We start from the raw sequence: 22,452 nt of genomic DNA, 5'->3' as shown, positions 1-22,452 counted from the left end.
CAATCATGTATGGAGAACCAGAAGCCCGGATACGTAGTTGTATCATTGCGGGACAGTTACATATAAGATGATATGAAGTACCCTAATCGCATTCACACAAATCACACGAATAATACTCAGTAGCCATGCGATAATTGAGTTTGCAATGTGCAGTCAGAGATCTGACCAGAATACTGCAATGATACTTGGAAAAATGCAGTACACATTTTGACATTTTCAGATTCAAATCTGGTAAAAATGTTATTGCCTGAGCGCAAGTTTGCAAGCTGCGCCAGTAGCTGGCATGTTTGGATGCAGTCCAAGAACGAATCTTGTGTTTTTTCCAACTAGTTGAAAGTGGTAAAGCTGGTTCAGGACCAACGAAATCATTCGTTGCACCAGCTCTAGCCAACTCATCAGCCCATTCATTTCCAGTAATACCAGAAAGGCCGGGTACTCATAAGAAGTAAACAGCATTTGAAATGCTGAGGTCTTCAATTTGATTTCGACATGCGATCACTAGATTCGACCGTGAGTCATTCGAACTGAATGCTTTTAAGGCTGCCTGACTGTCGGAACAAAAATTAATTCGTTTACCACAGATCCTCTGCTGAAGTGCCGATTGTACTCCACACAGAATCGCGTAAATTTCTGCTTTGAACACAGTACAGTATCTACCAAGTGAATGAGACTGCTCCAGCCTCATTTCACGACAGTAGACACCAGCACGACCATTCAACAGAGAATCGTCCGTTTAACAAACTATGTGTTCATCAAGTTGTCGTTCCAGACAACCACACAACCATTCCTCACGAAGAGGATAGCTCACATTGAATGTTTTGAAAGAAAAAAAACTGTATGTGAGAGTTAGGTCACTAGGAGCGAGTAAATACTCATCCCACGTAACCATTTGAGACCACAAGCGAGTGTGGCTGGTAGCATTATCTAATGGGTTACTGTTCCAAAGCCCTGTAACCTTAAGACGGTATGCACAAGATAATGCTTCTTGATTCCGGAATTCAGAATTCTAAACAAGATTTTTTACTCTGATAATTTGCCAGAGATCCGGGACATGCACCAGAATCGTGTACCTGGAACTTGATCCTGATTTAGGATTCTGAACCTGTATTCAGGAACAGAACTCTGGGTTTGGATTCTAGGTCCAAATTTTGTAGTCTGATTACGGACTTTAATTCTTGATCTAAGTTCTTTACCTGCATTCTGGATAAAGATTCTAACCTTGGATCTGTATTCTGACCCTGAACCAGTGTTTTCTGTTTGGATTCAGAACCTGGACCTGAATGTAGAAACTTGACCAAATCTCTGAATATTCTGATCTGAGTGCAGAATTTGAATTCTGAACCCCAATTCGGGACTTCGATTCTGGACCAGAATTCTTAGTTTGGACCTGGGTTTTGGAAAATAATTCTCAACCTGGACTTGGATTTTGGTTCTGGGCCAGAATCCTGATCCCAGATTTTAATTCAGGACCAGAACTATTGACAGAGTTTTGGAACCTGAAACTAGATCCTCAACCTTGACTCTTGACCAGAATTCTGGACCTAGTTTCAGAACATGGAGCTGGATTCCTGAGCGGAAGTCGGGTTCCGAATTCTGGGCCTGAGTTTTATACCTGGGTTCTAGAATTGAACACCTGACTTTACATGACCTGAATTCTGAACATGGATCTGGACTTCAGTTTTGGACATGAAATCTTATTCTAGATTCTGGAGCTGAATTCCTGAAGAAATTTTGGATCTGAACCTAAATTCTGATCCGTGGAACAGGATTCTGGACCTAAACTCTATATTTGAACAAGATTTAGGACTCGAATTCTGAAAAATTCAACAGAGATCCGAGGCATACCCTTGAATCATGAATGTGGACCTGGATTCCAATTCTGAATTCTGAACCTGGACCTGAATTTCCTTTCTGTTCTGTATAATAGTAGTGGAACACATCTTTATTTTCTATATAGAGGCGCAAATTAGAATTTATATATATATTTATATATGATTGAAATTTTGATTAGTAGCGAGCAGTGTCCTATTTGGCTGCTAAAAATCTTTGGCATACCGGATTTCCCTGCCATAGACGACGGTTTTGAAGAGGTAAGCGATATAGCAAAGGGAAAGCATCGCTCTGATTGGTCAATCGATGCAAAAGCTGTTGGAAGTACGCGAATCTATAAATAGAAGCGAAATTAAAGCTAACGTTTCAGTCTTACTCCTAGCATGCTAGAGGTAGGTTGTTGCTAGACAGCAATACAAAATCGTGCCATAAAACGATTTGAATCTTTAAAGGCTGATGCCAGTTGTTAGCGTAAAACCGTATCGCTCGCTGTGCGTATTACATTTCTCTCCATGCTCTCTCGTAAAAGGGTGTAAAATGACTCTCGATGTGGCCGGGTGGCCAATAAAGTTTTGATATTTTCGATTACAAGTTTGACTACATTACATAAAATCCAATAAAGCTACCGCTTGTTTGGCAGCCTTGATGAGCCGATTTTATTTCTCTCTCATGTTTCGTTACGTTACCAGGATACAAGAGCAGAAAAAAATGGTGAAGCCATAGAAATGTACTCACCATTACAAAAATAACATTCAATTAATTTTTATCGCGACAACGTATATGTTTTTATGCACTAATCGCATCTAAACTAAATTATCTAGACATTTTCAGGATAGATTTTCGATCTATGCTTTTGAAGGCGAGATATTCAATGAACAAGTAGAAAGTTGCCGTTTTCAGCTATGCAACTCATCCTTCAGAAAAAAGACTTTCCCGACCGCTAAAGTCAAACAATCATTCTGAAATTTTCACAGAATAATCTAAACTAATTTTATAAGAGATTGTCTGTTGGGTTTTTTGATATTCGTCACCGTTTCTGAGAAAATCAGATATACTCTGATCTTGTGTCATGCAAGCTCGGAATTCCATGTTATGTCGTTTCCCCATGAGAAATTGATAACTACCCCTGGATAAATTTTGAATGCTTAAGATTAATTTCTAATTTATATTAGATGATCTCGATTGATAATGAGAAATAGTTTATCGCTTCAACCGAAATCGCAGAATGATAGAGAAACTTAACGCTAAAAAAACTGCTTGCATAAAAAACTTGAACACAAGCTTGGCGAAGAGAAGCTTAATTATCGAAATCGCATGTATGTACAAAGATATAATTGCATATATTTGGGATAATGGTGTAATTTCGTTGGTCATAAAGCAAATGCAAATCAAGACAAATGATGTTCGGTGTTGGTTCGGATTGATTGAACTTTTTGTTTGGAGATCATTAGAAATTTTGGTTGCCTTGTTCCACATCAATGGCTCGAACAACCCCATAGGGCTGATCCTTGTAGTTTTTTGACCAATTTTTGACCGTAACACCACTTACGCATTCATCTTCTCACTTTCCTCACTTTCAGCCGACTATTTGCGACTCATTGCTCACCTGGGGTCAATTTTGAGTTTACTACCCACTATAAATGAGCTAGAGCCCACCAGTGGGCTACAGGGACCATTTTGGGAATCGCTGATTTACTCTGGAAAAGATTTCAAAAATTTAATTACAAAATAACCCTTTTATTGGTTTTGATAAAATTTTGACCCAAATTACATGATTATGTTTCCTACGTTTTTACATAGCACGATAGACAAGACTAGAAACAAGATTTTGGAGAGTAAATTTATACAAGCTATTTCCCCAAGATTGTGAATGACTGTATAGCACTATATAACAATTCTTATTTATTATTTCAATTTTGTTGCTTTCTTCATAGTCACTAGTAAGTGGAATCCAATCCCATGTCGTTGAATGTAGAACTGACCTATAATTCACTACCCTTCACGATTATCTGAAACGGAAAGAATGGCGTGAAGCAATTAGGAATTATGTTCAAAATTATTAAATACCTGAGTATGAGGGATCAATCTGAAAGTTGTCCACGGTCAACTTCAAATGAATGAATCAAAAAGACGTCAATGTTGTGCCTAGCATAAGTGGATGTGTTAAGTAAATTTAGCTGAAGCAAATTGATAAATTTTTTCATTCTTTTTTTCAGATCGTCCTTAACTCGATGCATCGCTACCAGCCCCGAGTTCACCTGGTTCGGTTGGGGCCCGGCCAGCAGGTTCCGACAACCCCCCGGGAACTGCAGGAGGTCGACCACAAAACGTTCGTCTATTCGGAAACCGTTTTCACGGCCGTAACCGCCTATCAGAACCAGCTCATCACCAAGCTCAAAATCGATTCCAATCCGTTCGCCAAAGGATTTCGGGACTCTTCCCGGCTGACGGACTATGACAGGTGAGATCTTGATTTTTTTTTTCGTCGTTCTCTCCCGCCACTGATTGCTGTTTCACACGTTCTTCGAACCGGGCATGATTTATGATATGTTGAGATGTTAACTTAATTACATTAAACTAGCAATTTATAATGCGTTTTTCTCGGATTTTCGAAGAACAAAGCCCAAAAAGCCGCCCGCCGACAGCGGTTTCAGTGTTCCACCCTTTCGTCACCTCCTCCCTCCAACCAGCGCCACTCTCGCAACCCCAGTGCCTATCATCGAAGAGTTAATTTGGTCTTCGATCTGAGATGCGCCGAAAGGCGTCTCACAGAATCCACGCCCCGTCCGCTCGCCGGCCTCTAATTAACGGGTGTTGACTCGGTGATTAATGGTTCGCGGGCGTTTCGGTGCCAACCGGTTAGGAATGCCGGGTCCGGGGAATTTGTGATCAGCATTCGGCTTGAGTTGTTTTATCAGGACCCCCGATATAACATAGCTTGAATTAGTTGAACCAGTTTGTGTTTCGGATCGATTAAATTGTTTTTTTTTTGTTTTCCTTTAATTTCAGTTTCCCAAGCATGTGAGTACTGTTTTGATTTTCTAGATCATTTCTATGTCGAAAAGTTCTCGTGTGACCAATTAATTCTTATCTACAGGGATCCGATGGACGCTCTGCTTCTGGAGCAGCACCTGCGTGCCCCGTTGCGTCTCTTCCATGACCCCATGCTTGCCCAATTTCCCGTTGGCCCTGGTCAGGATATGGACGGAGCTCAGGCGGCGCTAATCGAGAAAGCTCGTCAGCATCTGCAAATGTGGGGTCGTTCGCCGTACAGTGACCTACTGCTGCCACAAATCTACCAGCGACCCCCGCAAATAGCGGCCGCAATGAATCTGGGAGGATTGTGGCAAAACCAGTGGACTCCGCAGCTTCCGCCGACATTCCTGCAGAATGCTGCGGCGGCTGTGGTTGCATCGGCATCGTCAGCATCCACACCCCCGCCGACGGTTTCAACGCCCAATACGAGCTCCGGATCTCCGTCGCCTTCGGATATGAGGGCAAAACATTTCGCACGCTTCAGTCCCTATCAGCTCCCGCCACAGCACATGATTCCTCACAATCAACCGCAGCCTCCGCCTTCACCTAGGAGTCCTTCCAACTAGGAAATGGCGCCGATCGATGCTAAATTACTGGGTAATCAAAATCGTCATCATTCATCGTACTCCACCGAAAGTTGCAAAAGAAAAATTAGTTTCGTTTCTGTACAATTGTAAATATTGTAGTGTCGGATATCGTTATTTATTTGTTGATCTTCTGATTGTTTAAATAAACTTGTAGTAACTTAAAACGGTTCTATATATCACAATAGCTAAGGAAGATAATTCTGAGTGAGTATCTTTACCTTAAATTAAGGACAAGGTGGAAATAAACTATTTTCCTGTGTACATAGATATGCAATAAATTTCAATTGAGTTCTTCAGAATCTCGTTGCGTTTCATTTTCCGTGAGAAACATGTTCCGAATTGTAAGCGTCATTTTTGCGTTGTGGTAAGTATAGCTGTCTGATCGTGAAGTCGAAGCAAAAGACACCATGTAAGTATGTGCTTCTGTTGGTTTTATTTTAGCTACGAGGAAAGAGTCTTCCTTTCAATTCTGCTACTATTGCGTTTATTACAGAAATGATTTTTTGAAAACAAAAAAAAAAAGACACCAGGCTTTCCAACAGCGTAGATTGCAATAATTCGATATTTTTGGGTTTATTTTGTCATAAAATGAATTAACTTGCGATGGCTTCAATGTTCAAAACTGTTCAGATTTATTAATCAGATTATTATAGTTATTTGTTTCGCCCCTTTAAGTAATGGTACAATTTTTAACACACTTTACCTTATAAATTCAGATGTATTTTATAGAATCATAAGACCATTTATTTAAATTTTAATTTGTAAAAATCGGTCACGCCATCTTTGAGAAAAATTAGTACGCTTATTTCTATTTTTTGCACATTTTACCCCACAACTCCGGAACCGGAAGTCTCATCAAAAAAATAAATCAGGTATTTTGTATGGGATCATAATATCTTTCATTTGAATCTAAGTTGGTGAAAATCGGTTTAGCCATCTTTGAGAAAAAAATGTGCACTTATTTTAACAATTTGTTGCACATTTTACCTCATATTTCCGGAACCGGATGTCGGATCCAAATAATATTCAGGAATTTGGTTTGGAACTACATGACCTTTCATTTGAATATGGGTTTGTGAAAATCGGTTCAAGAAATTGAAGTGATTTCCGGTTTGGAGTATCAAATGTCCGTGTGTGTGTGTGTGTGTGTGTGTGTGTGTGTGTGTGTGTGTGTGTGTGTGTGTGTGTGTGTGTGTGTGTGTGTGTGTGTGTGTGTGTGTGTGTGTGTATGTGTGTGTGTGTGTGTGTGTGTGTGTGTGTGTGTGTGTGTGTGTGTGTGTGTGTGTGTGTGTGTGTGTGTGTGTGTGTGAGCATGTGTGTGAGCGTGTGTGTGTGTGAGCGTGTGTGTGTGTGTGTGTGAGTGTGTGAGCGTGTGTGTGTGTGTGTGTGTGTGTGTGTGTGTGTGTGTCTGTATGTGTGTTGTCAACAAAGAGGTCGAGATCTCAGAGATGGCTGGACCGATTTTGATCAAACTAGTCGCAAATGAAAGGTATCCCCGTCACCCAGAACGCTATTGAATGGTTTTGAGATCGGATGTTTACTTTTTGAGTTATACGAAGTTTTATGTCAAAATTTTCAGTTTTTTGACAGTATCTGTCACAATTGACCTTGAAAACAGAATATGTTTTTAGACCTAAATTCCGCACGGTAATACCTACCCAACAAGCCATAGATTGTTAAAATCCATCCATTTTTAACGGAGTTATCGCAATTTTTGCCCCTATTAAAGCAGTACAAGTTTTGAGCGCTGTATGGCAAATAAATGCTTGGAAGCAACGTAAAACACGATTTTTATACTGTTCCATACAATTGTTTCTAAGTATCAGAAAGACTGTGTACAGCATCCTTTTTCATGACAATTTACCTCGGACCGATTTTAGCACGGTTCGTTTTTGGCAACATAATCGTTCGAATATGACATATATAAATCAGATGATGGCATTATTTTCGAGTTAAAAGCAATTCCATAATTATATTGTTTTGAGCTACTTAGAGCAATAAATGCTGGAAGAACATAACACCCATATACCATTCGAATCAGTTCGTCGAGATCAGCTAATGCGTGTGTGATAATAATTTCAAAATAAATAATTTCACTCATTTTTTTCGGAGATGACTCAACCGTTTTCTACAAACTCAGATCCATATGAAAAGTCGTATGCTTCCAAACAAGGTTCCTGAATTATGTTTGGTTCCAACCTCTGGTACCGGAACTACAGGATGATATGTGAAACGAAATTAAAACTGTGTAACTCATTTTTCTCGTAGATGGCTGAACCTCTAAGATTCAAATGAAATCTAAGAATCATCTAAGATTCAAATGAGAAGTTTTAAGATTCTATAAAACATCTTATTTTTCAGTCAGATCCAACTTCCGGTTCAGGGGATACAGGGTGATTAGTATAAAAATGTGTATTTCACATAAATTAATCAGGTTTATCGATTAAGCAGATTTGGATAGTCGATAACCAAATAAACTTATTTCAGTTGTATTCAGTTTTCGTTTCGGAAAGCACCGACAAATTTAACTCGCACTACGATTCCTCAAAGATATCCACATTGATTATCAAACATTTTGAAACAAATGTAAACTATACAGCTACTGAGTTGAATTTATCTGACTTCGGCTACACCGATTTTCGAATTCCGGTTTCAGTATCGAATCGTTTCTCAAAGTTTAATCGTTTGCTCAAAAAAGCCAAAACGAATTTCAGAAACAAAAATTGAATATTAAATAAACCTATAGTCCCATACAAAATTAATGAGTTTTATCCAATTCTGACTTCCGATTCTGGAATTATAGGATGATGAATTAAAAAAAAAACAGTACATTTCACAGTACGCATTTTCCTAAAAATATTGAGCAAAACGCAAAAGCAAATAAATTTGATCAGCATCTTACGAGGAAAACAGACTGAAAAAATGACATGCGAATACAACTACGTAATGAAAACCATGAAAAAGCCACCGCAGAGACGGGATTCGAACACGTAGTTAGCTCCTATCCGGGTAAATCGTTTTGCCAATTAAACTATCCTGCATGTGAACCACACGAAGAAACAGTTTAATTCAATAAAAGAAACCGAGCATGTTCAGCTGTGATCGGGCTCCACGGCAATAATTTGTAGTCATTTCTCTATAGTAACCTCTCCGCCAGTTGTTTCAATCCTCAATTAGTTTGTTTTTTTCGTGTGTTTCACATGCAGGGTAGCTGAGTTGACAAAACGATTTACCCGGATAGGAGCTAGCTACGCGTAGCTGTGAAAATAAGTGCACTAACTTTTCTCAGAGATGGCTGAACCGATTTTCACAAACTTAGATTCAAATGAAAGGTCTTGTGGTCCCATACAAAATTCCGGATTATTATTTGGATCCGACTTCCGGTTTGGGAGTGATAGGGTAAAATGTGCAAAAAATAGAAAATATGTGTTCCAACTTTTCTCATAGATGGCGCCACCGATTTTCACAAACTTAGGTTCAAATGAAAGGTCCTGTGGTCCCATACGTAATTCCTGAATTTCATGCGGATCCGATTTCCGGATCCGGAAATACAAGATAAAGTATAAAAATATATAAAGATAAAAATTGTATACCATCACTGAAAAGGGCGAAAAACCATAAAAAGTTTTCTAAATCGACCTCAAATTTTCTCCAATTAATAGTTTTTATCAGTAGACGGCCAAACAAACCGATTTCGGTTATTCTTTTTAGGAATCGAAGAAAATTATTTTGAAAAATACCACAGTACTATATATGATAGTATGATTGATATGAGAAAGGCATCATTACACCACTAGGTGGATTAAAACAGGTTTTTTAAATCTGTTTTCCTTCGATACTGATCAAATGTAAAATTAGCTCAATACGGCTCTACGCCATAACAAGACTAATCGTTAAAAGCAAATAATTATCAAATGATTTATTTTAATAATCTCAATTTTTCTATTTCCTTTTTAGGGCATTTTTAAGTTCGACAAAAATTTAAAAAAATGCACGAATTATTCATCAAACATTTTTTGAGAAGCGTATGATTAATCTTGGTTAAGACATTTTTCTTTTTTTTAATCATCAAAATTTCGAAAAATTGTTGTGACGCGCTCTGACCAAAAAAAAAAATTTAATGAAAAAAATGTTGTAACTTACATTCACATTCAAATTCGCTACGTGTTGTCACTGTTCTTTCTGACGTTTTGTGCTTCTACAAATCGGAATTCGATGCGTTAAAGATTTAAAATTCTGTATTAATTTGTAGTGGGAAAAATACAGTACATTCAGTGTAATAAAACAATTCAAATCCCCTGCCCCCCGAAGATAAAATGGAAACAGATTTTAAATCTGCCCCAAATAGTAAGACTCACCGGGTTAAACAGTATCCCGAAGAGCCTTCACCCTCGGCCGGCCTTTATGTGGTTTATTTTCGGACCAAAGAGAAGAATAAACCGCTTAATATTTTGAAAATATCTAAAGACTTGGAGTCGAAATATACAACATTGAAATTTATTTCAAAAATTCGTCCCGATAAGCTCAGGGTCTCGTTGACCAGTCTGAAACATGCTAATGAGATCGCTCGAAACGATCACTTTACGCGGGACTACCGCGTTTATATACCAGCTCGCGAAGTCGAGATAGACGGAGTGATCACGGATCCAAGTCTGACATGCGAGGACATTCTCAAACATGGGGTCGGATGTTTTAAAGATCCCTTGCTTAAGAATGTCAAGATACTGGACTGCAAACGTTTGCATTCAGTATCGATCGCCGCGGATGGGACAAAGTCTTATCCCCACTCGGACTCGTATCGGGTGACCTTCTCCGGCTCGGCTTTGCCGAAATTCGTTCTCCTGGCCAGGGTTCGTCTACCTGTACGACTTTTCGTACCACGGGTAATGAATTGCACTAGTTGTCAACAACTAGGACACACAGCTTCCCATTGTGGAAATCGGCCCCGCTGCTCGAAGTGTGGAGAGAGTCATGCGGATGGCGTTTGCGACAGAGACATTGAAAAGTGTCTTTACTGTGGGGCGGCCCCGCATGACCTCACAGCATGTTCTGCGTATAAATTGCGTGGAGATCATTTGAAACGATCTCTCAAGCAACGATCAAACCGCTCGTTCGCAGAAATGCTGAAAATCGCCACACCACCTGAACAGAACCCCTACACCTGTTTGTCTGCGGACGATTGCGACTCTGACGATCCTCAAGAAGGTACATCTTCAACTGTCCCTCGTAGTTTTAGGAAGAGGAAAAATATATCATCTCCTAAACTCCCTAGAAAGGGTTCGAAGATATCTCTTGAAGGCCCTCCAAAAGTAACAGCAGAAGGAAGTGTTGGTAAAAAAAACGAAAAGAAGAAGCCAAAAGCTCCTAGTTCCGGAGACTTGAAATCGGAGAAAGAATATCCAACACTTCCGGGGACACCCAAAACCCCGAAAGTCCCCAAGGAACCAGAAAACACATCAAGTGCTGGACTTGTAAAATTCAGTGACATTGTGGACTTTATATTTTCCGTCTTCAACATTTCTGACCCCCTAAAAGGTATTTTGATGACTTTCCTGCCAAAAGTTAAAATGTTTTTGATGCAGCTGACTGCAAAATGGCCCCTCCTCTCAGCAATCGTTTCCTTCGATGGCTAATTTTTCGAACGAGGTCAAGGATTCGATCACTGTTTTACAGTGGAACTGTAGAAGTATCATCCCGAAAATAGATCCTTTTAAATACTTAGTAAATAATCTGAAATGTGACGCATTTGCATTGTGCGAAACTTGGTTAACTTCTGATGTATCACTAAACTTCCACGATTTTAACATTATTCGCCTGGATCGAGATAATCCCTACGGAGGAGTACTTTTGGGGATCAAAAAGTGCTATTCCTTCTTTCGAATTAACCTCCCCTCGATATCAGGTATTGAAGTTGCCGCATGTCATGTCACAATTAAAGGCAAGGACCTTTGTATTGCTTCCATCTATATTCCCCCTAGAGCCTCAGTTGGGTACCACTGGCTCAGCAGTATCATGCAACTTCTTCCCGCACCGACGTTAGTTTTAGGAGACTTTAACTCTCACGGTACGGGATGGGGTTGTCTTCATGATGATAACAGATCAGCTATGATCCATGATATTTGCGACAACTTCAATATGACAATCTTGAATACGGGAGAAATGACACGAATTCCCGCACCACCAGCAAGACCAAGTGCGCTGGACTTATCCCTCTGCTCGACATCGCTACGGTTGGATTGCACGTGGAAGGTAATCCCTGATCCCCACGGTAGCGATCATCTGCCTATCGTAATTTCAATCGCCAGCGGATTAAGACCATCGGAAACAATCAATGTTTTGTATGACCTCACACGAAATATTGATTGGAAATGCTACGCAATATCGATATCTGAGAAACTAGAAACAACACAAGAACTTCCTCCGGAGGAAGAGTATACGTTTATGGCTGGCTTGATTCTCGACACTGCGATTCAAGCTCAGACGAAACGTATACCCGGCGCGAATACTAACATTCGTCCTCCCAACCCGTGGTGGGACAAAGAGTGCTCATCACTGAACGCGGAAAGATCTTTAGCATTCAAAAAGTTCAGAAAATATGGAACACCTGATAATTATAGAAATTACGCAGCGCTAGATAAGCAAATGAAGAACTTAGTTAAAGCAAAGAAACTAGGTTACTGGCGACGGTTTGTTGACGGATTAACAAAAGAAACATCGATGAGCACTCTTTGGAACACAGCCCGACGAATGCGCAACCAAAACACAACGAACGAAAGCGAGGAATATTCTAACCGCTGGATATTCGATTTCGCTAAAAAAGTATGTCCTGATTCTGTTCCGGAACAGAAGATATCCCGCGCCGCGACTTCGAATACAAACGAAACACCGTTTTCGATGGTAGAGTTCTCACTTGCGCTCTTGTCGTGTAACAATAAGGCCCCGGGGTTAGACAGAATTAAATTCAACTTGTTGAAAAAGCTTCCTGACTCTGCCAAAAGGCGCTTGCTGAATTTGTTTAACAAGTTCCTCGAGGGTAATATTGTTCCACACGACTGGAGACAAGTGAGAGTTATCGCCATTCAAAAACCTGGGAAACCAGCCTCCGATCACAATTCGTATCGGCCGATTGCTATGCTTTCCTGTATCCGGAAGTTGTTCGAAAAAATGATTCTCTTCCGTCTAGACAATTGGGTCGAGACTAATGGTTTACTTTCAGATACACAATTCGGCTTCCGCAGGGGTAAAGGAACGAACGATTGTCTTGCGTTGCTCTCAACCGAAATTCAAATGGCATTTGCTCGTAAAGAACAAATGGCATCAGTATTCCTAGATATCAAGGGGGCTTTTGATTCAGTTTCTATAAATATCCTATCTAAGAAGCTGCACCAGCATGGTCTTTCGCCGGTTTTGAATACCTTTTTACATAATCTATTGTCCGAGAAACACATGTATTTTGCACATGGTGATTTGTCGACAATACGATTCAGTTACATGGGTCTTCCTCAGGGCTCATGCTTAAGCCCCCTTTTATATAACTTTTACGTAAACAACATTGATGAATGTATCAACACATCTTGCACGCTAAGACAACTTGCCGACGACAGCGTTGTGTCCATTATAGGACCCAAAGCTGCCGATCTCCAAGGACCATTACAAGATACCCTCGACAACTTGTCGACATGGGCTCTTCAAATGGGTATCGAGTTCTCTACGGAGAAAACTGAGCTGGTCGTATTTTCAAGAAAGCGAGAACCAGCACAACTACAGCTTCAACTAGGGGGTGGAACCATAGCTCAGGTCTTCACATTTAAATATCTCGGGGTCTGGTTCGACTCCAAAGGCACCTGGGGATGTCACATTAGATATCTGAAACAAAAATGCCAGCAGAGAATCAATTTTCTTCGCACAATAACCGGAACTTGGTGGGGTGCAAACCCAGGAGACCTGATCAGGCTGTACCAAACAACGATATTGTCCGTAATGGAATATGGATGCTTCTGCTTCCGATCTGCCGCGAACACCCATTTCATTAAACTGGAAAGAATTCAGTATCGTTGTTTGCGTATTGCCTTAGGTTGCATGCAGTCGACTCATACGATGAGTCTCGAAGTGCTCGCGGGCGTCTTACCGTTGAAAAACCGATTCTGGTATCTCTCATATCGATTGCTAATCCGATGCGATATCTTAAATCCGATGGTGATTGAAAACTTCGAAAGGCTTGTCGAGCTCAATTCTCAGACCCGTTTTATGTCCTTGTATTTTGATTACATGGCTCAGAATATTAATCCTTCTTCGTTTGTTTCCAACCGTGCTCATTTCTTGGATACTACTAATTCTACTGTGTTTTTCGACACATCCATGAGAGAAGAAATTCGTGGAATTCCGGACCACGTGCGCCCTCAAGTGGCCCCAAATATTTTTTATAATAAATTTAGAACAGTCAACTGTGAAAAGATGTTTTACACTGACGGATCAAACATCAACAGGTCCACAGGCTTCGGAATCTTCAATCAGAACATCACCGCTTCGTACAAACTCAGTGATCCGGCTTCAGTCTACGTCGCAGAATTAGCTGCTATTCAGTACACCCTCGAGATCATTGAAACCTTGCCCAAAGACCATTACTTCATTGTCACGGACAGTCTAAGCTCAATAGAAGCTCTCCGGGCAATGAAGTCAGGAAAGTATCCCCCATATTTCCTGGGGAAAATACGGGAACATTTGAGAACTTTATCTGAACGGTCTTATTTAATATCGTTAGTCTGGGTCCCTTCGCATTGTTCCATTCCGGGCAATGAAAAGGCAGACTCATTGGCTAAGGTGGGCGCATTAGAAGGTGATATTTATGAAAGACCAATCTGCTTCAATGAATTTTTCAGTATCTCTCGTCAGAAAACTCTCGAAAGTTGGCAAACTTCATGGAGCAATGGCGAACTGGGACGATGGCTGCATTCCATTATCCCTAGGGTATCGACGAAACCTTGGTTCAGGGGGATGAACGTGAGTCGTGACTTCATTCGTGTGATGTCTCGGCTCATGTCAAACCATTACACCTTCAACGCGCACCTCCGGCGTATTGGAGTCGTGGAGAGCGGTCTCTGCGCTTGTGGTGACGGTTATCAGGACATCGAGCATGTCGTATGGACGTGTACGGAGTATCGTGACGCCAGGTCTTTATTAAAGGACTCCCTAAGGGCCCGAGGTAGACCACCTGAAGTTCCGGTCCGAGATGTGTTGGCTAGTCGGGATATCTCTTATATGCTTCTTATATACCAGTACCTCAAACACATTAATATCCAAGTGTAATCTGTTATACCTCGCTCAGAAAGTATAATCTCCACCTACAGGTTCGACACTAACATCCGCCCGATTCTCTCGATCACCGTCCCTGTCCACCATCTTCATTGGAACTAACAAGATCTTTTTTTGTCACTAACTTTTCGTTCCCCCTTCCCCCGTCTCTTCACCATCTCGATGGCAACTAATTAGATCTCTGTAGTTTTCAGACATTTTGTTTCCATACCCCCTATTTACCTCGGTTTCCACAATATTTACTTTTTTTATTTTTTCATCTCTTCGTAACATCACCATCACCGCCTACGGTCCTACGCTCCAGTCGATGACCAGCATGCGGGCCACCCGCCGGGCCTTCGTAGCCTGGGGGTGTTTCCCGCGGACCCACACGAACTGAAAGGAAGCGGCCATAGATAGCACCAACTGGAAGTCATGCAATATTCAATTCACCGACCACTGCCGAATGCCAGCTAAAAGCTTTTTCCAAAAATTCTAGACGACATAATCTAATGATACTATTCTAGTTTTAAGTTAGTCGTTAATTAAGATTAGGAAATACCCTTGGCATCTTAGAGCTTAAGCAGTGTGCCTGAAAATATATATTATACTATTGAAAAAAAAAAAAAAAAACAATTCAAATTAAAATACAGTACATTTGAGAACAAAAACCAGTAGGGGAAAGTCTTATAAAGCGCCCCTGCTAGCCAAAATGCCCCCTTTCCTTTCTTAAGCATTGAAGACTTTGCTGAACCAAAGCTTTATCACTAACACTATCTTTTCGTAGGATCTTTCTGCTATGCAAGTTTGGTGGTTGTCGTTTGCAGGAAAGTATGAAAAAACTAAAAATTTCATTTGGCAGCTCTTCGATGTAAAATTTTGCTTCGACTAAATATGTGTTTTATTCGCCATTTCTTTGACATACTGATTATCTCAGAACAGTAACTTTATTGACATTTCAAGACGCATAATGCATCATTGTTGTGGGATAAAATGTCTTTTGTTGTGTGTCATGCCGCTGATTTGTTGTGAGACATATTTTACGGCTGCTGGGGCATTATGTTTGAGGCGAGCGAAAAAAACTAAGAATGTGGCCGTTTTGGAAAATGTGTTTATATCAATCAATTCTCATCTCTTCTATTGGAGTCATTGAAAATTATGTTTCTCATCCGTGATGCGATGAAATACTTAGATTCTCGAGGAAAATATATCAATACACTTGGAATTATCTCAATGTTTTCTTAAGGGGGGCATATTATAACACTTTACCCTACGCAGTATTTGGGTTGAACATACAGTACAATACTGTTAAATACAATACGGAAAATGAAAGTTTTATTCCTATCAGTTTGTATTTCCGGTACCGGAAGTCGTATCCGGATGAAGTTTGGTAAGATTATATAAGGTTGTAGGACCATTCATTTGAACCTACGCTTTTGAAAATTGGATGAGCAGTCTCTGAATCGATGAAACGTTCATTTTTACACATTTTACCCCGTAACTCCTGACCCGGAAGTCGGATCCAGATGAAATTCAATAGCAACCTATGAGACTATTAGATTTTCAATTTGAATCTTTGTTGAAGAGAATCTGTTGAGCGGTCTCTGAGAAAATCGAGTGCACTTATTTTTCATTTTTTTGCATATTTTACCCTGTTACACCCGAACCGGAAGTTTGATCTGGGTAAAATTCAATAAGCAACCTATGGGACCAAGAGACCTTTGATTTGGATCTAAGTCTAAGATCTAATCGAAAATCGAGAAAATCGAGTGCACATTTTTGTTACATATACACATACACACACATACACACATACAGACACACATACACAGACATTTGTTCAATTCGTTGAACTGAGTCGAACGGTATATTACCGCCGGGCCTCGGGTAAAAAGTTGGTTTTCACAGTGATAAATTATGATAAATTATGAGTCGTTTGATGAGCAAAAATCATTTAGAGGTTTTGTTACCTCAAGGACAGTGCTGTAAAACTTCATTCAGTTCAATTGAAACCGAATGTGGCACACATTGACGATCACTGCACTATGGTCTGAAACGGGAAATTAGCGTGGCAAAAATCTTTTCACTATTAAATATCAGTTTTTTGTAGTTGGTGTCCTCACAAAAATTGTTTATAATCAAATGGCGCACCTTTTGATGAAAAAAGTTACTAGGGTGGTCCTCATTTAGACTGAAATCTGAAATTTAACTTTCTTAATTTAACTCAAAAATGATTTTGTTGTATAATAAAGTTGTAGGAAATTTTATTTTGAGCAACTTTGTTGAAAAACGCACCTCTCTAGCTCTGTACTTGTTCGAGTTACATCAATTTTTCCGAGTAAAAGTAGGGTGGCTCCTGAAAAATCACTTGTTTTGTGCTAACTTTATTGTGAAACGTTCTACGGAAGAGTTGTCTTCAGAAGAGTTGTTGAACTAATCATTGAGCATAATTTTGCTCAACCAAGGTTTTTTTTATGAGCTACCAGTAAAAAGATTTGATTGTTTTTTCATCGAAAACTAGTCAAGCTTCAAATATCAATATTCATTAGATGCCAGATCGTTAAAAATGTATGCTATGCGGTTCCTGAAAGGTCATAATATAAGTAAAAATTTAAGAGAAAATTGAAAGGGTGTTATTTTTATAACTTATTTAAAGTAGTCTTAAAAATAGCTTTAAAAATCTCAAAAATATTGCATAACTCTTAAACGCCTTAACGTATCAACATACTTCCTTCAGCAAAATAATAGTATAAAATTAGTTCTACAAGTGTTTCATACATTGTCTTTTCGAGAAATGAGACACACAAAAATTACAGCCGAAAATAAAGTACAGAACAATTTTAATTAATTTATTACCAAAATAACTACTTCGATTGAGTTTGAGCAACTGAGGATTAGAGATACTGTGTAATATGGTTATTCCGAACTAGTTGGCCATGATAAATTTATGAACAGAAATTTTCATGATCTCAACAACCATTCCAACAAGCTGGTGCAAGTTAGTAAAATGCAAATATTTTTATCCACATCGTGCCAAGATGCCTATGACTAATTTGATTCTATTATTTTGCTGAAGGAAGTATGTTGATACGTTAAGGCGTTTAAAAGTTATGCAAAAGTTTTGAGATTTTTGAAGGTATTTTTGAGACTACTTAAAATAAGTTAAAAAAATAACACCCTTCCAATTTTCTCTTAAATTTTTACTTATATTATGACCTTTCAGGAACCGTATAGGATACATTTTTGTCAATCTGGCTCTAATGAATATTGATATTTGAAGCTTGACTAGTTTTCGATGAAAAAACAATCAAAACTTTTTACTGGTAGCTCATAAAAAAAACCTTGGTTGAGCAAAATTATGCTCAATGATTAGTTCAACAACTCTTCTGAGGACAACTCTTCCGTAGAACGTTTCACAATAAAGTTAGAACAAAAAAAGTGATTTTTCAGGAGCCACCCTACTTTTACTCAGGAAAATTGAAGTAACTCGAAAAGTTAAGAGCTAGAGAGGTGCGTTTTTCAACAAAGTTGCTCAAAATAAAATTCCCTGCAACTTTATTATGCAACAAAATCATTTTTGAGTTCAATTAAGAAAGTTAGATTTGAGATTTCAGTCTAATGAGGACCACCCTAGTACATTTTTTCAACAAAAGGAGTGTAATTTGATCACACACAACTTTTGTGAAGATACCAACTACAAAAAACTATTATTTAATAGTGAAAATATTTTTGTCCACTTATTTCCCGTTTCAGACCACTGTGCACTGTACATACTGCAATAAACTTCACATTCTAACGCACAACCTTCGCTGACGTACCGAACGGGTAGCATTCAGTTCTTCATTTGTTTCTCTTCTAATCGAAGCTCAGTTTATCCACCACCGTCAGTTAAACTCTTGAAACTGCATATCTCCTAACAATTGAATGAGTGAGCGGCCTTCAAATGAGGTTCATATAATCATTCGAATTGGTTCAATATAATGGATGATAGGTAAAACAGTCATGATAACTGAAATATCAATCACAAAATAAACGTAAATTAATTGTTTCCTCTTTCAATTTTCATTTTTGTCGATTCAAACTTACTGATGATAATCGAAAACTCAAATGAGAATCGCCACCCTCTATTTACAATTCTGCCCGGAGAGGATCTGTTTCTGAGTTGGTTTTCGAGTTGATGTCCATACCTATTCATTTCAGCTTGATCATTACCAACAGTGAAGACAATGACGAAGGTAGACTACTTGGCACTTGAAACTGAGCAAGCAAAACTTCAAGTGATTAGGTATGGTTATTCAATCAACGGTAAATTGATGAAACTTCAATTAAGTATGGCAACAGAAGTCAAATGTATCGTTATTTGTACATGAGAAACAATTGGACGGTTGGATACTCTATTCAAATGATACACTGAAAAAAAATTTAACGTTGTAAACGTCAACAAAAAAAAAAGAAAAACCATATCTTTTCTTTATTATGTAACATATTTTTGAAGGTTGTAATAACAAATACACTGGACCCTTAATTTACGCACAAAGTTGGGGAAGCGAAAATTAAATTTCACGTGAACTAAATAAAATCGCATTATTTCAAAGTTTTCGCGTACAAACAGGATTTTTCAATTCCATTGTATTTTAGTATAAATAGAATAAAATATCTAACTAGAGACATACGCAAAAGCATCTAGGATCTCAGTATATCCTGAGCCTATAGGAATCCGTAAGAGATATTTCAAGATCCATCCAACTACTGTGTGCCACAGCAAGAACAACAACGGCCAATGACTAGTTTTTCTTTGTTATTCATATTTTTAGAGCTACATATTGCTTACTGTATTAATAGTTATAGCTGTTCCGAGTATGTTTTCAGCAGTCCAAGAATTGCAGTGAAAACAGATCTTAAGATCTACACAAACAATCCGCAGCTTTTGTATATTTTTTCAATGCTGTTCATAATCATGGAGCTACTTATTGCTTATTTGTCTATTCTGATCTGTTTCAGGAATATTCTGAGTCATCCAAGGACTTGTGGTATCACGAGTATTGGCCGAGAACAAAAAGGTCATTCCCGTAGTCTCTTGTGCTAGTAGATCCTAGAGCCAGCTCTCTCCATGTAGTTTTTGGATGACCTGAAATATTCACAATAAGCAAATTATTTGCAAGTGGTTATGCTGGTAGATCTTAAGGCCTATACTTCAAGTCGTTTTTGGATGAAACAGTACTACCTCATAACTCATCACAAAACAAGAAACTCACTAATGTCATCGGTTTCGTTGGTAGACCTCAAGGCTTATATTCCAAGAAAGTTTTGTATGGACAAGAACTTCCACAGACATCATCATACGAGGTCTGTTCAAAAAGTACCCGGAATTCTCATTTTTCTAAAAAAATATTTATTTATTCGTCTTCATCTATATGGTCCCCTTCAAAGTAATCCCCCCTAGATATAATACACTTATGCCAGCGTTTTTTCCAGTCTTCGAAACACCCCTGATAGTCACTTTTTGTAATGCTCTGTAGCACTCTCAGCGATTCTGCCTTTATCTCTTCAATCGATGAAAAACGCTGTCCTTTCATGGGTCTCTTCAACTTTGGGAACAGGAAAAAATCACACGGAGCGATATCTGGTGAATAAGGAGGTTGGGGCATGATTAAAGTCTTGTTTTTAGCCAAAAAATCACGAATAAGCAACGATGAATGAGCAGGTGCGTTATCGTGGTGCAAAACCAATGAAAACATTTGACAAAATATGATGGCATGAGCCAACTGATATGCCAACTTCATCAGCAACTTCTCTAATAGTGATTCGGCGATCATCCATAATCATTTTTTCCACTTTTCCCACATTTTCATCGATTATTGACGTGCTGGGTCGACCGGAGCGTTCGTCGTCTTCAACGTCTTCGCGGCCATCTTGGAAACGCTTATAACACTCGTAAACACTTGTTTTTTTCATAGCAGACTCACCATAGGCTCTCTGTAACATTTCGCACACTTGGTTATACTTTATTTCATTTTTCACGCAAAATTTAATTCAAATTCTTTGACTCTTCAATTCTTCCATTGTTTAAACTAACAAAAATCGCCGAGCTCAAATAAACACGTCTACACCAGCCGCTACAAGACAGAATGTAAACAATGAATACAGCTGAAAATTTCACCATACATTAGGGACATATGTACCAACACAATAAAAAAAAATTTGACCACCGGACTCTCCAGACGCGCGCAATTAAAAAATTCTCGGTTACCGGCACCCTTTTATTTTAAGCTTATAACTTCTGACTAAGTGCACATTAAGCGGACATATTTACATCTATGGAAAGCTAAAGTCCCTAGCTAACAACTGTGTTTGTGTTTTCTTCTTCTTTCTTGTACATATTGTCAATCTATGTGGCGATTTGAAAACTTTGATACTCATCGCCCTGTAACTGCGGAACCGGAAATTGGATCCGGATGAAATTTCACAGTATTTTTAAAGATAATGTGAGCTTCAATCAAAATCATGATTTGTGAAAATCGGTTCAAGCATCACGGAGAAATCGAAGTGAGCTCTATTTTTGGAGTTTTCCTTTGCCACTTTCGGAACAGGAAAAGGGGAGACCAGTAGTGCCGAAATAAGTTTTTGTGCCCACAAACTAACAAGCTCTGCAAACTAGAAGAATTTATCAGACAGTTTTATGGGATTTGTACCTGTTTTGACCATCGTTTGTGAAAAAATATTCATGAAATTGGTAATTTTCCACTTATCACGCTTTAGTTCCGGAACCGGAGGACGGATTCGGAAGAAATGTTCTAGAAATTTTAAGAAAACTATAAGACCTTTCATTTGAATCTTAGTTTGTGAAAATCGGTTGAGCCGTTTCAGAGAAAAACTAGGGCCCACTTGTTCTCTAATTTTCACATATAACCATGTAGTAGCTCCGGAACCGGAAGTCGGATCCAAATAAAATTCAATAGCAGGCTATAGCACTGTTGGTCCTTTTTTTTAAATCTAAGTTTGTGAAAATCTGCTCAGCTATCTCAGAAAAAAGTGAGTGCATATTTTTTCCATTTCTTTGGTACATATCATATTATTACACACACACACACACACACACACACACACACACACACACACACACACACACACACACACACACGGACATTTGCTCAGTTCGTCCATCTGAATCGATTTTTATATGACACTCGGCCCACCGGGCCTCGGAGAAATTTTCTAAAGTTTGAGCGAATTTTATACCTATTTTTTATATTTATGAAAAACCCTTCTTAATCCACCTAGTGGTGTGATAATGCCTTTCTCTTCTTTCATAACATTCTCATGAAAATATATTTCATACTTTTATTAAATAATTTCGGATACTAATTTTGACACCAATTGATTCAGATTGATTCGAGTAGTTCACAAAAGCATGCTTCAGTGTTTATGTCACACAGTCAGCATCATTTTTCCAAACTAGTGCTTGACATTTGCGTTGCCTATTTGTATGACAACAGTGATGCTAATCTAAAAAAAACCTTTCTCAGTCCACTTAGTGGAATTTTCATATATCTTGAAAATTTACCATAACGGGGAGTACATGAAATTTTCGAAATCGAAAAATATTTTTTGATGCCAAAGGCTTAGAATTGCATGAAACGTCGAGATTTAGTGTCATCTAAAAAAATTTTTTTTTTGAAAAAATCGACTTCTTGGGACTTTTTGAGAT

The 22,452-nt window shown here is 38.8% G+C and overlaps 1 protein-coding gene across 4 annotated transcripts in view; it reads left to right on the top strand.

Annotated features, from left to right (window-relative positions):
* LOC131428199 (T-box protein H15-like) overlaps positions 1-5,719 on the top strand; it is a 110,118-nt gene extending 104,399 nt beyond the window's left edge. For 2 of the 4 annotated variants that reach the window (XM_058591930.1, XM_058591929.1), the window contains exons 5-7: positions 4,047-4,291; positions 4,840-4,851; positions 4,928-5,719. In XM_058591930.1, coding sequence (XP_058447913.1) covers positions 4,047-4,291; positions 4,840-4,851; positions 4,928-5,432 — 762 coding nt within the window. In that variant the 3' untranslated portion in view covers positions 5,433-5,719. The remainder of the gene's footprint in view (positions 1-4,046; positions 4,292-4,839; positions 4,852-4,927) is intronic. The other 2 variants (XM_058591932.1, XM_058591931.1) reach the window with 1 other exon arrangement.
* Positions 5,720-22,452: the final 16,733 nt, after the last annotated feature.

The sequence above is a fragment of the Malaya genurostris genome, chromosome 2 (genome assembly GCF_030247185.1).
Source record: "Malaya genurostris strain Urasoe2022 chromosome 2, Malgen_1.1, whole genome shotgun sequence".
NCBI classification, from domain to species: Eukaryota; Metazoa; Arthropoda; class Insecta; order Diptera; family Culicidae; genus Malaya; species Malaya genurostris.
This window is presented reverse-complemented; position numbering and strand designations above follow the sequence as displayed.